General features: G+C 34.8%; 4 protein-coding genes, 1 non-coding gene and 1 pseudogene across 6 annotated transcripts; 2 read left to right on the top strand and 4 right to left on the bottom strand.

Moving 5' to 3' along the window:
- Positions 1-2,225: 2,225 nt before the first annotated feature.
- Positions 2,226-5,196, bottom strand: pals-28 (Protein containing ALS2cr12 (ALS2CR12) signature; the record flags this gene model as incomplete). Its single annotated transcript, NM_065484.1, has 5 exons — positions 2,226-2,645; positions 3,382-3,762; positions 3,807-4,061; positions 4,723-4,920; positions 5,188-5,196. The coding sequence occupies 5 exons, from the start codon at positions 5,194-5,196 to the stop codon at positions 2,226-2,228; spliced, it is 1,263 nt and encodes a 420-aa protein (NP_497885.1).
- Positions 5,197-5,816: 620 nt separating this feature from the next.
- On the bottom strand, positions 5,817-8,340 carry pals-27 (Protein containing ALS2cr12 (ALS2CR12) signature). The gene is made up of 5 exons (NM_065483.8): positions 8,239-8,340; positions 7,802-7,999; positions 7,284-7,538; positions 6,765-7,145; positions 5,817-6,400 (listed from the first exon to the last, which is right to left on the bottom strand). Exons 1-5 carry the CDS (start codon positions 8,242-8,244, stop codon positions 5,966-5,968), a joined length of 1,275 nt encoding a protein of 424 aa, NP_497884.1. The 5' UTR covers positions 8,245-8,340; the 3' UTR covers positions 5,817-5,965.
- A 1,825-nt stretch (positions 8,341-10,165) lies between these two features.
- B0284.3 (RRM domain-containing protein) lies at positions 10,166-10,662 on the top strand. Its single transcript, NM_001393321.1, has 2 exons — positions 10,166-10,349; positions 10,419-10,662. The coding sequence occupies exons 1-2, from the start codon at positions 10,191-10,193 to the stop codon at positions 10,539-10,541; spliced, it is 282 nt and encodes a 93-aa protein (NP_001379054.1). The 5' UTR covers positions 10,166-10,190; the 3' UTR covers positions 10,542-10,662.
- A 114-nt stretch (positions 10,663-10,776) lies between these two features.
- srpr-1.1 lies at positions 10,777-11,074 on the top strand. Its single transcript, NR_160844.1, has one exon. It is a non-coding gene; the product is annotated as an Unclassified non-coding RNA srpr-1.1 (non-coding RNA).
- A 1-nt stretch (position 11,075) lies between these two features.
- Positions 11,076-14,829, bottom strand: pals-26 (Protein containing ALS2cr12 (ALS2CR12) signature). Its single transcript, NM_065481.8, has 5 exons — positions 13,475-14,829; positions 12,798-12,998; positions 12,499-12,753; positions 11,669-12,049; positions 11,076-11,602 (listed from the first exon to the last, which is right to left on the bottom strand). Exons 1-5 carry the CDS (start codon positions 13,478-13,480, stop codon positions 11,150-11,152), a joined length of 1,296 nt encoding a protein of 431 aa, NP_497882.3. The 5' UTR covers positions 13,481-14,829; the 3' UTR covers positions 11,076-11,149.
- Positions 14,660-16,804, bottom strand: B0284.5 (annotated as a pseudogene). The gene is made up of 3 exons: positions 16,653-16,804; positions 15,984-16,454; positions 14,660-15,466 (listed from the first exon to the last, which is right to left on the bottom strand). Coding segments are annotated over exons 1-3 (1,430 nt in total).
- Between the last annotated feature and the right edge of the window lie 25 nt (positions 16,805-16,829).

Here is a 16,829-nt window from a genome sequence, read left to right as displayed (position 1 = left end):
GCCTTGTTCAGACTTCCAAATTAAATATCTAACTTCTGAAGTGAGTGAAATAAAAAAAACCCACTTATTCGTTCATGCGCGTTCTCAAATCATGTAAGAGTCAAACTGAATACACAAAAAACAAACATGGTGTTTTCTAGACACCTAGATCAGATGAGTCTCAAATTTATTCATTTTTTTGGACATCTGAAAACGCGGTCTGGGAGTTTTTTGCGTTTATTTGTTTTCTGAAACAATAAGTAGATATTACGTTACCGTATTTCTTCTATTAATATAGCTGCAATACTATTTTTCAATGGTCTTCCCGCTTGCAATACTAATAGGGAGTGCAAGACTATTAGGGAGTGCAATATTAATTTTCAGAAAGTTTTTCTGACTTTGAGCTTTTCTGATTTTTTTCTGAAAAAACTCGAACCTTGTGTGAAAGTTCAGAAAATTTGATTGTAATTGCAACAAAAAGGTGTAATAACTTCGATTCCATAGAAATTTTACCAAAAATTGTTGCAAAGTAGGCAAAAAATGTTGTTAAAATCTCAAAATTAGTGAGGTGGGTTTGTACCAAAAAAAAAAGTAGACGCAAGACTATTAGGGAGTGCAACACTAATAGGGAGTGCAATACTAATTTTCGGAGGGTGTTCAAGGAGCAATACTAATAGGGAGTGCAAGTCTAATAGGGAGGCCATATTAATAGAAGAAATACGGTATTTTATTATATTTTTGTTTTTATTTTGTTAAAGATCCAATTATCCAGAAGATTTGTTTTGTTAAAAGCAACATTACTTGTAAAAACTTCAAAAACAGTTCCTTATAATTTTTAAATAAACAATGGAAACGATAAATTGAAGTTACAGTACCGAACAAACATTTTGGTCTAAAAATTCCATTTAAGCCTTCCAAGCATCTCTTTATTCCATTTTCCAGATATCAAAAAACAATTAATTAGAAAACAATAGGAAAAGAAATAGCAAATATTTTATCAATTGTTAATTTTTGATAAAACGAAAAATAACCGAGTCTGTCATCTGTCAAAGTTGAGTAGCAACAAAGTGAACGACAAGCCAGTAGATCGAAAAACTTATCGTGCCAGTAATTTTTGATTTCCCAGCGTCTAAATCCAAATAACCTCTAAATCTGCCGCACTTGTTCTCTAGGCTTAGTCATATCTTTCGGCTTTACCGAAAGTGAAATGCTTGGCGAGGTCAATCGTGATGAGATCAGATCTTAAAAACCGATGATTTGAGACGTTTTCTGTTAAATGGGGGCTTTTTCAAAGATCTTAGTTAGGTCCGAAAAATTATTGATGCAAGAATTTTATTCAACAATTCCAAGAAACGCAAAAAACGGACAACGTATAGGACCACAGTTGCTGAAAATTTTCCCAAAAATGAATGAGAGTGTTCATTATGCTTTCCGTATAGGAACACGAGCCAACATGCCGACCTACGTCTGCCTTCTCCTAAATTATACCTGTTAATATTTCTAATTTAATTTTTAACACACTAGTTGAATAGGTAGGTAAACAGATAGGCGCATAGGTGCCTGCATTACAATTAGAGTGAAAAATGCATTTCGAAAATCTCAATGGCACACCAGGTCATCCAACTTTCAATTTTTTTTGTTTTTTTTCTCTCCCAAGCTTCATCTGTACCTTTTCTACTCCCATGCTTCATCTCTAAATAACAGGTATTCTCTCTGACGATCAACACTTTCGATTTTAATGTGTACGCAATCGCTGAAGACGACGCCAGGAGACATATATGTATCGAAACTTTCATTTCCTTCCGCTCATTTTTTTAAAACTAGAAGATCAGATTGAAGAACGAAAATAGGAAGGAAATGGTGTAATTTGTGACAGCTATACTTATTGTTGTTACAATTAGTGCTCACTTCATACTTACTTATATACCTACCGCTACACTATACCTGCCTGCCATCAGGCTAACCTCATGCCTACCGAATGCTTGCCTGCCTGCTTACATGAACACTTTTCTTTATTATGCGAAAACATGTTTTTATTTTAGAAAAAAGATAAATTAAGTTACAGATGTAAAAATTGGAAGAATACAATAAAATCTGCCAAAAAATTTTTTACAGCACCCGAAATCTACCGATTTTCGTAAAACCAGGAGATGTCGGACTCTATAAAACGTTTTTTCTTATTTTCAGATTCAAAATGAAAATAAAAATACAATACATTTGGAATTATATAACATTTTTCAAAAGTTTTAAGTGGTATTTCCTCCATTTCCATTGATCATATTCTGAAGAGCCAGCTGACCTTTCTGCTCAAGAGCCAGGCGATCATTTTGAACATCAATAGCAAATCTCTGAGAGCTGTACATTATGGCACTTGTTGTATGGTTAGATCGAGACACTGCTGGTAACTGGACAATTACATCAGTTAGAGTCTTGTTCTTCTCAAGTAGATCTGTGTAATACCCAATACAATTTGTAAATGTATTTTCCTGTAATGAAGCTCCAAATTGATTGAGAGAGTTTCTTACGGTGGTGATAGCATTCTGAATGAGACAAGCAACAGCATGACATCGGAGAACTTCCTGGTTTCGATTTTCACGCTGTTTAGATATTTCTTCAGTATTGTCACTCAAAACTTCCAGCAGCAAGTCCACTTTTTGAATTTCCTTCTGCAAAAATTATGTAACTTTTGCAGAAAATAATTGTTTTAATCTTTACAAGAAATTGTTTCTACTTTCTGAATATGAATTTAGTGAGAGTGGAATATTTGAGAAATTGCTCAAAACCTTACTCAAAGTTAGAATCAGGAGAATTTTTCTGCATTTTTAATAAATTTTAAATCAAAAAATTGAATTTTCATATTGTTCATTACGCGTTTGAGCTATTTTTCAGTAACTTTTTTAAGTTCTCAGCAAGTTCTAATATGCCATTAGATAGATAATACTGATTGTTTTTCCCAAAACTACAGTAACTCTACAGTAGGATGGGTCGGGGTACTGTAGAATAACTATAGGATTACTGTAGCATAATAAATAGTTTGTTTCTTCTGAAGATGTATTGAGTTGGGGATTTGAGAAGGGAAAAGCTTAGGAAAACTTTGTACTTTTTTGACAAGATTTGCGATTTTCTGGATGAGCCGAAAAAACTTCAAAAGTTCAAGAAACGCCTGAAATATTTCAGAAACAAAAAAATTCTTTCAATTTCACCAGAAGTTTCCCGGAGGTTGTAAAAATTTTCTTAATTTTTCAGCAAATTCTGAATGGTTTTCGACGTTACGTTGAAGCAATTTTTCATGCTTCAGTAAATCAACTGATGTTCCTGAATCTTCTAGGTGAAACCAAACAAAATCCATTTTTAGAGAGCCTTTAGGCCTTTAGGAATGTGCCAAAAATCTCCAATACTTACCTTACAATATGCAACTTGCGACGTCCGCGACCAAACCGGATCTTCCGGTTTAAGTTGAAAGGCATAAGATCCCATACGTGAAATAGAATTAGCAACTTCATTTCCTTTTTGTCTTGTAGAATTAACTGCATCAATGAATTCACGTTCAACTGAATCTAGGCTCTGTGCCTGAATAATAGCTCCCCTATTCAGAATAGTTCTTTGTTCCATTCCTTGTATCGCCAATTTGTGAACGATATCATTTTTCTCTTGCTCTAGAACCAGATTAGTAGTTTGAGAGACCAGAAGCTCGATTTTCGATGCGTTTTCATTCATTTGTTGAACCTTTTTCTCATGATATCCTATTTTGTCATCATTAAATTGATTTTGAGTGTTCTCAAGCTGAAATTGCTACTCTAAATGAAGCTACTTCTAAAAAACCAAACCATTTTCTTTGCATCCACCAAATTATTTTCAAGTCTGATCTCAGTTTCGGTCAATCGTTCTTTTTCCCGTGTCAAAACATTCTGATGATCCGTATACCGTTGTGCCATCACTGCTTGATTTGCAGTTCTTTGCTTATCAAGCCAATTATTACTATTTTCAATTTCCTTTTCTATATTCAAGTTTTGTTGATTTTGAGCATTATCAATTCGTTTGTTACGTGCCACTTGAGCCGCTAAATTGCTTTCCATCATTTTCTGAAATTGTATTTTATATTGAGTTTACTCTCCCGTGTTTTACGATAGCCCAATCTGCAAACTTGCGTGCCTTCCTCCATGCCTACCTAATGTCTTCCTACTTTATGTTTTCATGATGCCAGCCTGTGTACCTGCATAATGCCTGCTAATATCATGCCTACCCACTTTTCAACCTTCAGTCTACTCCTTGCCTTCCCAATCTCTACCTACATGGCTACAATTTATCTACTCGGCATTTACCTGCAGCTTATTGCCCAACTTTAGCTCTCAGCAGCTTCCTACCCAAGTTTAGCCAACGTTTCATTCAAGTTTAGCCCAAGTCTGACCGAAGTTTAAGTTTTCTAGTGCAAACTATCCCACTAAACTTTGGCCAAACTTTGGTCCAAGTTTCGCCAGCTTCTAATCCAAGTTAAATTTTTTTGGGCGAAACTTGGATTAAAAGCTGTGAAACATGGGCAAGAAGCTGGCGGCGAATGCCGAGTACATAAAACCTGCCGCATGTCTATACGAACCTACTATCAGTCTAGTCGGGGGCCACCTTCTTTGAGCCTGCCTCATGCAGCCTACATGCCTTCGCATGCTTACCTACGTGCCTATCTCAAGCCTACCTACATGTCCGCCTCAGGGTCACCTACCTACCGTATGTATCTTTAAAACCCACCTGTTGCATTTCATCCTTTCTTTTTTGCTCAGCCTCCGCCGCAGCAAGTTGTGCTCTTGTTGTTTCGGCTAGGGTTTCTCTTCGTTTAGCGTCTTGCCTTTCAAGTGCCTCTAAATGTTCTTTCCGACGTGCTGCTTCTTGGATCTGATAATTTCGAGTTTCTTCCGCGATGGCATTATAATCTTCTGTGCTTCCATTCTGAAAATAAAATGTTTAATATTATTAAAAAATTTTCAGTAGAATTAGTTGCAGGCACAACAATACTTGCCTTCCATAAAGGCCGCATACGCCTACTACCTGCCTACTTATGAAGTATAACACTTTTTTCATTTTTTCCAATAACTAATTTGAAATGAAAATGTAGGAACTAAAGTTTGGCGGGGTTAAGCATATGGTTAAGCATGCGGAACGAAAAGTCAATTCATTTTTGAAAATTCAGTTTAGAATAAAAATAAAACAACTTACAGCGCCCATTTTTGCTATCGTTTATGACACAGAAAATGATTTTATTAGTACAGTCTACTTGTTTATATGGGGAAAAATATATATGAGGAAGTATTTGATTAATAGTAAGACTTAGACCTAGCAATGACCAAAGAACAAAAGTTAGGAATTCAAATGAAAAATATATAATTTATCAAAATTTATTGAGCAAATTCTATTGTGAAATTTTTAACTCAATCACCACTTTGATAAATACGAGGGCAGATAGGCGAGGCATCATGCCTACAAGCCTCCATCGTGCCTATTGACTAACAATAAGAAATGGAAAACAATCACGTATAGTTTTTTTGGCAGCAGGCACGTAGGCACAAGTTAGGCAGGCATTTGTGTACCAAACCCATGGGGGTAACTTATTTTTCCGATTGAAAGTGAAGTTTGTGCAAACCTTACCATACTTCGAAAACAGAAATTGCGAAAACAACCCGCCTACGTACCTACCTCATGTCTACCTGCCCATGGATGTGCGTATATACTTTTCTTCATTTCTGAATGTGCACGCGAATAGAATTTAATCTAGAAGGCAGGCAGGCAGATATTATTGGTGCGTATATATTTTGTGATTTTAAGAAAATTGTTCATAAAGTTCTTTAGAAGTTTTTTACCAAGATAAATACAATAGTTTTATAAAATTGGTTCAAAGTCGGATAACCCATTGGATCAGAAAATTTCAACATATTATCAGGAGGTAGTTCTTATACAATGTTTTAAAATAGGAAAATAAAACGCATTCATGAGACAATCAATTCTTCGGATCATCAGGGCAATGTTCTGACGTTTCCCTGTTCCCGTGCTTCTTTTCCTGAAGAGCCAGAGTCGTTGTCTGCTCAAGACTGGCAACGTGATTACCATTAACAGCACAAATACTTTGAAAACCGTTTTGAATGGCATTCAATGTGTAATTGCTCTTCACAAGTGATGGAAGACCGTGTATTTTGCCAGTGAGATTCTTATTTTTCTCCAGAACATTCTCGTACAGCTCAATAGAATTTTTTCCGTTTAAAGACCCTTTGAACTTGTTCAAAGAAGTTTCCAGTTCTTTTATAGCTTCTTCAATTTGCCGCGCTGCGTCATGACAAACAGGAACTCCTGAGTTTCGAGATTCCTGGTGACCCAATAAGTGATTGACATCGTCCCTCAATTGGCCAAGCTTCAACTTTGCTTGGCCCAACGCTTTCTGAAAAAAAACAAGTAGATTTACAGAAACACTGAAGAAGGTGGCATTGGAAGGCAAGTACGAATTTAGGCAAGCTTGCTTGCCTACCGCCAACTCTCAAAAGCTCACGTTTTTGTGCTTTGTACTAAACTTATAGGTCAAATTTTCTCGCACTCTGTTGATGTGAAACTTTTTTGGTAGTAGGTACGAGGTAGGCATAGTCTATCAAACTTTTAAAACTCAGTTTCAATTTTAAGAATTTCTCTTTGGCGAATTTATAATTTTTCGCAGGCAGGTGTAGGTAGACGGTTTTCTGTATTGAAAATTCTAACGAGAAATGTTTTATCTCATTTTGTCTATTTATTGTTGCATTTTTAATACTTACACTACACTTGAAAACATCATTCTTCACCGAATGAACCGAATGTCCTTTATGAAGACAATAAGCATGTTCTCCCAAACGAGAAATAATATCAGAAACAGCATATCCTTTTTGTCTTATTGAATTCACTGCATCAATGAAATTTTGTTCATTGTCATCATCACCACGAGCAATGAGAACTTTTCCTTTATTTTCGATGGCGTTTTTCTCAATTCGCATGAGTGTTTCCTTTTGTAAAAGTACATTTTTGTCTTTTTGGATGATTAATTCATTTGTTTCAGAAACAAGAACTTCTAATTGAGAAGCATTTTCTGCAGATTTTTGAATCTTCTCTTCATGATATGCCTTTTTATCCTCGTTCAGATTGTCTTGAGTTTCTGCGAGCTGAAAAATAATATTTAAGAAAATACAAGGAGCAGAACAATTGTATTTTTGAACTGAACCATCATGTATGCATCGTGCTTATAAAATACGGCAAGGTTCCAGATGGATACATTTCAAATAAAATGTGTCTTGACTAACCTGATTCTTCATATCCACCAAATTTTTCTCATTTCTGATTTCAGTTTCAGCAAGTCTTCCCTGTTCCCGCGTCATTAAATTCTGATGGTTCGTAAATCGTTTCGTAATTTCTGATAGATTCACAGTTCTCTGTCTATCAATCAAATCATTTTCATGTGAAATTGTGTCTCTTTCATTTTGCTCTTGTTGAGCCCGAATTGAATCCTCGCGAGTCCTACTCTCTGTTAAAATTTTCTGGTTTTGCTCCAACATTCTCTAAAAATAGAAAATTTAAATATCACAACAGAAAGATTTCTCTGTTTGAATTCCCTCTGAAATGAGAATTTCGACAAATCAGGGATTCGCTCCTCCCACTTTTCAACCAATCAGAGGACGTGTGCAGAGTTCGATGACGCTGATTGGTTCGAAAGTTGGCATCACTTTCTCTTCATCACTCTCATCACTTTGAAGGGAATTCAAACAGAGAAACAAGAAAGCGTTGAAAATCGCGATCTTGAAAATTTTTCATGAGCACCCACATTTCTAGCTTCATCCTGTTGCTTTTGAATGGCCACAACTGATTCCATTTGCTTTAGTCTAATTTCAGCAGACGCATTTTTTTGTCTATCTTCGATTGCTTGAAATGCTTCAATCTGTCTTCGTCGCCGATTTTCATCTTCAATCGCATTTTGTCGAAGATCATCAGCAATCGCTTTTTTGTCTGCGGAATTTCCTCCCTGAAATCGTTTTCGGTTTTGAAATTTGGGTGAATTTTCAGGGACTCCACTTTTTAAAAAAATTTTATACAATACAAAAACTTTAGAGACAATATAATATATAGCTTCTAAAATTTTCAAAAAGAAAGGTATCGTTCTCCTTCTCTTGTTCGAAAATGGAAGAGGTGGCCGTGCCACTGCTATTATAAATTTTCAAATAATCTTGTATCGTAAAAACGGAGTCCTCTCTCAGAACTTACACTCATTCTTACGGCTCCCTGCTAAGTAGAAGCAATATTCAAAGGAAATTAGCCAAAAAAACAGGAGAGATGGAAGTTACAGTTAGAAATGCATTAATGAAATACTGAAATAAAATTAGCATTAGCAATTTGATAGAGACACGAAATTTGACGGTTAAAATGCATGAAAACTAGGAATGAGCAATGTGACGTAATTTGTCTCCAGCGAGAGGATTCTGATAAAGGAGATAGGCATGAGGCAGGCACGGAGGCACGTAGGTAGGCGTGCGCTGTCACAAATGTAGGCAGGCACGTAAGTAAGCAGGTTTGAGCTCGTGTTGTTCGTCCCTTTTAAAATTGAGAAAATTTCTGCTTATCGTAAACTCAAATTTTCGTCATCATCCTCCAATTTTTATCAGTCTATTTGTTTACATGTACAAAAAACCCTTCCTTCTTTCAAATTTTAACTACTTATGATTTTACAGAAAACAAAATTTCGTGCATGCGCCTTATGGGGTTATTCAAGTAATGTAGCAAAATGTATTTAAATACATTTGTGACGTCACAAATGTATTTAAATACATGTTTTTATATACTTGAATACAGTCGTGACGTGATTTTTCTACACTTTTTAATTTTCCGACATTACTTGAATAACCCCATTAAATGCTACTATATGTCTGCGTCTCTTCTACTCTGTGTGCACTCTGCTACTGGCGTAAAAATGAAAGGGTCCTGCCGACACCAGTCCGCAAACACAGCGGCAGACAATGCAGACAGCGTTCATACACCATTCATAATTATGCGATATCTGCTCATTGAGATCTCCGTAATTTTTCGTCTCTCTCGTTTTCAATTAACGCATTCACTTTGTTTTTCAATCGATTCATCATTTGTTTTTGCCATTTTTTTTCGTGAAGTTTTCTTCATAGTTGTACTTACCATATTTGGAAACAGTATTGTAATAAAAAAGTAAAGTTTTTTCAATAACTAGTCACAGGACCTTTAGAAGTTAGGATCATTAGGAAACTAAATAAAATCACAAGATGAATATACTCAAGTCAAGGTGGGCTCAAATGAGCAAATTTTATATTGAAACTTCTCTAAAAGTTTTCAAACCCTTTTTATGGCGGTTTGAATTTTCACAAATAAGACTTTTTCTGCCACTTAGTATCACCAAATTCGGCTATTTTTAGTGTAGCAGCAGCTGGAATACTGTTTTGATTTGATTTTATTGCGCGTTTTGGTTGTTTATCAGACGTATACGTATTATAATTCCTCTAATTAAGGCGTCTCTCAAGCCGATAGGCCGATAGAATAGTTAAGCCGATAGATAATTTCAATCATTTTTGGTTACCTATTGGAAATGTTCTTTTAATTTACGAAATAAAGTGAGATGATCGACCAAATATGCAATAAAGAGTGATTATTCAAAAAAGTCAATTTTCAACAGTTGTGACTAAACTGGCCGAAATTAAAGATTTTAGCTATTTTTTAGCTTGAACTTTTTTTTTCGAATTTTTTAACCGAAAAAATTTTGAAAAATTTCATAACGATATTCGTTCATTTAAGCAGGGTTTGAGTCTATACATTCAAAATATCCCAAACCGTTTAACCTTCTTGAAGCCATCTGCCAGAGCTACGAACAATCACGCTTATATCTGGGAAGCTCCGAAATTAGAAAACTTTGATTCTAATTCCATTTATAGCTTTCTGTTATTTTTTAACTTGATCGCTCCCCTGAATGTTAGGATATATACCTTCACAATCTGCAACCTATTTAACCTAAAATTAATTTAATTTTTAATTTTTTTAATTTTTATTTTTAATTTTTTAATTTTTAATTTAATTTTTAATTTTTAATTAATAAATTTAATTTTTGTCTTATTCTACTCATGATTCTCTCAATATATTATCTTTTTTCTCATCTCCGTTTCAAAAATAAAACTTTCAGACGACAAAAAGTTACGAAAATGGCGAGACCATCTGTAAACAATCCTCAAGCTCAAGCGAGTGGGCCGTCTGGGCGTCGCCGGTCCCGAGCTCCTGTCACCCAGCCAACATCTCCTCCATTGCCACCAAGTGTAAAAAGAGTTTTCCAAGTGAAAAACCTTCCAACGAATGTGTCCCAGGTTTGAATTGCTTTATTATTTAAACTTCATCTATCTGTTTAAGCTTATCTCTCACGCTTAAAATTTCAGAACGATATGGACGAACTATTCTCCTCATTCAATCCGACAAAAGTCCTGCTGCACTCCAATGCTGCAGGCATATTTAGGAAATGGTCGCAGTCTCCGCTTGAGGACCTAAAACTGGATATTTAAAATTTACAATTAAAAAGAAAGAGTTTTTGTATATTTTGTATTTTTGTATATATATATATATATATATATATATATATAATTTGTTTAAAGAGAAATTTCTAATAAAACAATTTTCCGCAAACCCCTGCAAAATCGGACGTGGTAAACGACTGTCATGTTCTCTGTCGTCTCTATTCCGTCCATTACTCTCTCGATATACCCCTCTGTTATATTTTCTCGCTAGTCGGGAAAAACCACCGAGCGTCGTGGCGGGCGCTTGTGAGTCAGCTTCTTGACGGTAGATAAGTGTGGATGGAGTGAGAGGAGGAGTCCTGTGTATGTCGTTGTCAACGTCGACCGAGCGTCCGTGCCAAGCGCTGCGTCACCAGGGGATGACTGTCGGAAGATGGTCAGTCCCGGGTGCATAAGGAGTGGTGGATGGTTCAGGACCGAAAGGTAGCAGACAAAAGCCACCGCGCGGTGCAGTGGCCGGACTGCGCTTGTGAGTTGACACGTATACACAGCCTTCTCAATACCTTCAGACCACTTGTTTTTAGAAAAGAAATTTATAAGTCGGTGTAAGGTGTAGGGTGTAGGTTGGATTAACGTAACTGAAAATATTGTTCAATTTATTGCTCAATCGCTTGAATTTCCTCCACGACTGCATCCACTTCCATTTCTCCATCCTCAATGCTCTGCTGCACAACAACAGTTTCAGATTGTTGAATACTAAGTTTCGAATTATCAGCATTAAGAACTGCGCGTGCAGTACTTCTGGAGATTTCAGTAATTGCATGATAACTTCGAGAAACCAACGGAAGCGAGTTCACAGTTTTGTACAAACTTGCATTCAGTCTGTGAATCTCATCATATAATTCAATGGAGTTTTCGATTGGATCAAATTCCAAAGAACTCTCAAATCGAAAAATAGCCTGTTCCAGAGGTGATGCTTCTTCTTGAATGTAGAGTGCTACTTCATGACATTTCGCAACATTGACGTTTTCTGATTCATCTTGATCTCTGATTGTTCTTGCAGAATATTTCAGATTGTTGAGCTTCTCCTTGATCCGACGTAGAGATGTCTGAAAGTTGGAATATGAATTGCTGTGATAGGCGGGTAGGCAGGCATGAACTTTTCGCAATCATACCTTGCATGAATTAATATGCTTTACTACGTTCTTCGCTTCTTTTCCCTTTTGTAGACAATATGCGTTTGAACCCAAAGAAACCACTGCATTCGATAGTTCTCCACCAGCACTTCGTGTATTATTAACAGCGTCAATAAAATGACTTTCACGAGTGTCTTTGCCACCAGCCACATGAATATTGTATTTATCCAATTTAAATAGCTTCTCCATTCCATGGATTCTATTCTGGTGCTCGATTGCATTATTTTCTTTTTCAATTTCAAGTTGTGCAGTTTGTTTGTGCAAATCTTCAATTTTCAGAGCATTTTCTTCAGATTTCTGGAGCTTTTTCTCATCGTATTCTTTCTTCTCGCTGTGCAACTTTTCTTGAGCTTCTGCTTTCTGAAAATATAATTTTAAAATGATTTTTCAAATTTTCCAAAAATAAATAGCTTTTGCGTAAATGTTAGACTATTTTTTCAATAAAGTCCTAGAGCCTTATGAAATATAGTAAAAATTTTCAGAATTTTCCAAAAAAGTCGAAATCTTTCTAGATACTTTCGGAAATTTCCGATTTATTCCAGAAATATTTATGGAGATCAGAAGCTATTATTCTAGTATAGAAGCTATTATATTATAGAAGCTATATAAATAATTCTAAAATTTCTTTAAGCAGGAAGTTTCAGAAGTTTTCAAAAATATTATACAAACTTTGGAAAAGTCGCATAATATATTTTTTTTCGATCAAAACGTGACTCGAATCTTATTTTTTCTTTATTTACTCTTCCTGACGGTCTTAATTATTTTTTTAAATAATTAATTTGAAATTAAAATTCCTATCTCCAACTAACCTTATTCTTCATATCCACAACATTTTCCTCAATTTTCTTTTCAGTTTCAGCCAGTCTTCCCTGTTCCCGTGTCATTAAATTTTGATGATCCGTCAATCGTTTTGTAACTTCTGCTTGATTCACAATTCTCTGATTATCAAGAAGCTGATTTCCACTTGCAACTGCTTCTTTCAAATTCTCCTCGTTTTGAGTTCGAATTTGATCAGCTCTTGCTTGATCTTCTGCCCGAGTCTTCTGACTTTGCTCCAATATTTTCTGAAATCATTTTTCCAGATTAAAAGTTATTGGAAATCTCAAACCTTCATCATTTCATCCTTCCTGTTTTGTTCAGCAATCTGACTTGCTTCCTCTTGTCTTCTCAATTCTGCTCGTGCTGCTGCCTGTCTTTCCGCTTCCCTTTCTAAAGCTTCAAGCTCCCTTTGCCGGCGCTCACGTTCAGGTTGCATGTTATTTCGCATGTCTTGAGCAATGGCCTCATTGTCAGCTTTGGAACCACCGCCCTAGAAATATTTTTTCACATGTTCAAAAATGTATTTCCATTGTTTCAAAATTTGTTAATTTTTGACTTCAAAATGTTTTTTAGTGGGGATTAGTTTGAAATCACCGATCATCGTTTTAAAATTTCAGCATTTCCAAAAAACTTTCAGATTTTTCGAAAAATTCACACTACGTTTTGGTAATGTGCCAAAAAGTTTCAAAAATTTCAGTTTTTCAAACCTCTAAAATGTTAAAACAAACAATAAATGAGGAAGTAAAATTTCAAAATCATGGAAAACTTTTTTGTTGGTTCATATCCAAAATTGTGGTAGGTGAAAACTGAGTTTTTACAACTTTTTGACTAACAATAAAAATGATCAGTTTTGGAATATTTTGCAAATGATATGTATATATGTATATTTAAAAATTTTATAATTCAAATTATTTAATATCTATTAAATCTAAGATTATATTTACAAAAGAAGAAACTTCAACTTACTCCCATGATTGTCTCTTTGAATTTGCCGAATAGAAAAGTTGAAACTGAAAAATGTCAATTCAGAAACCAACAGAAAAATAGAATGGGTAAGAGGAAAAACAACATTTTACGGCTAGCAAGGTACTGGTGTAAACAAATTCAAATTCAAATTGTGATAACAAATTAAGACATAGCAATGAAAACCTTCATCTTTTTTGCAAGGGAAACTTAAAGTTTTACATTTACTCAAATGTCAGATAAATTCTCATTTTGCCTAATAGTTTTTATCTGTTTGAAATTTTAGTCTTAATAGATTTTACTGGCGCTAAAATCCGTTGTTTTAAAGAAAAACAAGAGTGAGGAAGACTAAGGAACCTGGAGACAAAATGGTAAACATTTCCTCAGTTTTATATTCTAAAGCGACACATGCATTTTGATGATAAGAATCGTTGTTTGCTGAGAATGCAGATTTTCAAAAATAATATTAGTCATTAGAACGGATGCAGCATCATGGGGAAGACTTCGCCCTTCCGTCATGACTCATAGTCAGATATTGTTGATTGTCTAAATTGATATCGCAATATAGAGTTTTGCCATCCCACGACATTTGTGTTATCTATTTATTTCTCCGCCCTCTTTCATTGTTTATAAGCCGTTTCCTCTGAACAAACGGCAAATGTCTCTTAAATCGTAATAAAAGTTATTTAGCCCAGCCAGCCTCTATAATTCTCTTGATTTTGTAGGTATACATTTGTTTTGTGCATTTGAATTAGACAATTTTAAACATATTTCAAAAAATTAAACTACATATAAGATTATCGAATAAATTATTATTGTACTTACCGCATTTTTCTATTAGTTTTGCATCTCACTGCTGTACTTAGAATAGTTATACTTCGTTTGGGACCTAGTAATAAATAATAAGCGACAAACTATAAATAGAAATATAATTTTAAAAAATTTTGTCAGTTGACAAGCTATTGATAGAACACACGACAATGGAACTATAAAAGTCAAATTTGAACAACGTGGGGCAATATTACAAAAGGAATAGAGATATAATTTGGTATATATGTATGTATGTTTAATAGTGAAGGAGTATAGTCCCCGGATAACGCCCCCGGAAGAAAGTCTCAAATTTGTTTATATTTTTAGGTTTATTGTTAGGAAAATCACATTTCTGAGCCTGGAGATAAATAAAATTTATTGCCAAAGTTCAATAACTTTCAACAACAGTGCTGAAAATATTCTCAAAACGCTGCTTTTATAGTGCGAGTGAGAGGCCCTGTTACGCCTTGACCGAATGAAATATCTAATGAAGACGGTGATGTCTAATTTTCAATAGCAAAATATAAAGATACATAGGTGTTCCATGCCAAACACGTTTTGAATTCCAATAAATATGTGCCTCAATATCAATAATTTATTCAGTATACATATATAAGAATAGAGGGAATGCAATTTAACAGTAAATTTGAATAATACTACGGGGCATAAATTTTTTGAACACCTTAAAACAAAGGTAAACACAATTTGAAAAAAATTATTGCCATTAACGAAACAAATCAATTAGCGCACAGACGAAGAATGGAATAATACTAAGAATTATTAGCTTATCTCTTTTTCCAACGGACACTTCAACGTTTTCAGTAACTTGTACAACAAGAGTTGTAGATTGTTGAACACATATATCGCTGTTTGAACTTTGAATAGTTTGCTTAAAACTCTCAGTTATAGCAGTTGTACCGTGATTACTTTTAGCAATTGATGGAAGTGAATTCACAATTTCAATCAAGCCTGATGTTGATTCCAAAACATCTTTGTAGGTTGAAATATTATTATCAATGTAACCATCTTTCAAATAATTTTGAAATCGAGAGATGCTCTGTTCCAGCGTGCCTGTCTTGTTGTGAATTTCTTGAACATTCACAGTTCCAGCTTATATTGGTCTTGTAAAGTTCGCACTGCATCCTAGAAAGGAATTATTGTCTTTTCGACTTTGCCAATATAGGCCTGAAATAAGTTAGATACTGACCGTTAATTAGAAGTCATTAACCAAATCCGTATTTTCAGGCGTATTAAATTATAGAAACGTACTCAGAAATCAAAGTTAAACCTTGTCAATGTATTAGGCAGACTTTTTGTGCCGTTTTCAACATTGGTAAAACATTTGCAAGAGTTGGATCAAACTTGTTCTTATCAAGTGTTGCCAATCTTTGAATGAAGTGAATATTTCTTGGCCCTAAAATGAATTTCTTACTGACATCATATCCAAAATCAAGGGAGACACAGTTAAAGTCTTGGAAGAAGATATGCATAAGTTGAACCGAAGACGAGACTCCGGCCCGGACTCAGTAAAGTCTTGCTCAAATTAAGCACACTTTTTCCAAATACATAGATATATTCCCATTTTTTGCAATATTTGGATAGAAAGTTAGATTGCCAAGTGTGACAAAAAGTATTTAACCAAAACACCACTTTCAAAGTGATGTTAAGGTTTCTTTCATTTAACACTTCAATATGTTCTCACCATACAACTACCAATTTTCTTTTCAACATCATTCCGATTATTTGAATTGTTGCTTGTTTGTAGACAATGTACACTTGAGCAAAGATGATTCAACGAACTGAACAGCTTCTGTCCAGCAGCTCTTGTATCCTCAACACTACTGATAAAATGTCTCTCTTTCGCATCTTCTTCACATCCCAAATTATACTTCAATTCGTCATTTCTGTCCAATAATTTCTGCTTTTGAATTCTTTGTTGGTGATTCATTCTATTTTGCTTCATTTCCAATTCGATATTCAAATTTTCATCGTTAACAGTTTTCATTTCTAAGGCACGTTCTTGCTCTGTTTTGATGCTCTTCTCATGAAGAAACTGCCTTTGAGAGAACATATCCAATTTGATGCTCTCTAAATGTCCCACACTTTGTGTTTGAATTTGGCCGGCTCTAGTATGACTTTCGGCTAGTGTCTTTTGATTTCCATTCAAATTACTCTGCAAAAGATTTCAGGTTAAGTTAATTGTTCGTTTAAATGTTTGCGGTTTTCATTCGACGGAATTCGTTAACTTGTTTTGAAGTGACAACTTTGTTTCGACAAATTTAGTTTGGAAGTTTATGTGAATTCAAATTTTAATTTTTTATAATCAAATCTATTCCGTAAATTGAAGATTTAGTGTTAAATTTCAACTTACATCCATATCTTCTTGAATGCTTGAGAGACCTTGAGTAGATCAAAGAGGAGGATTGAAACTGCAATTTTTGATTCACGCAGCAAAATTTGAATTTTGAAAATATTTGTAGCTGTGAATGACACGAAGGATGTATCGGTTGTGTAAAGAAGAGTGAGGAAGAGTAAGGAACACGAAGAA

This window comes from Caenorhabditis elegans, chromosome III (assembly GCF_000002985.6).
Source record: "Caenorhabditis elegans chromosome III".
Taxonomy (NCBI): domain Eukaryota; kingdom Metazoa; phylum Nematoda; class Chromadorea; order Rhabditida; family Rhabditidae; genus Caenorhabditis; species Caenorhabditis elegans.
This window is presented reverse-complemented; position numbering and strand designations above follow the sequence as displayed.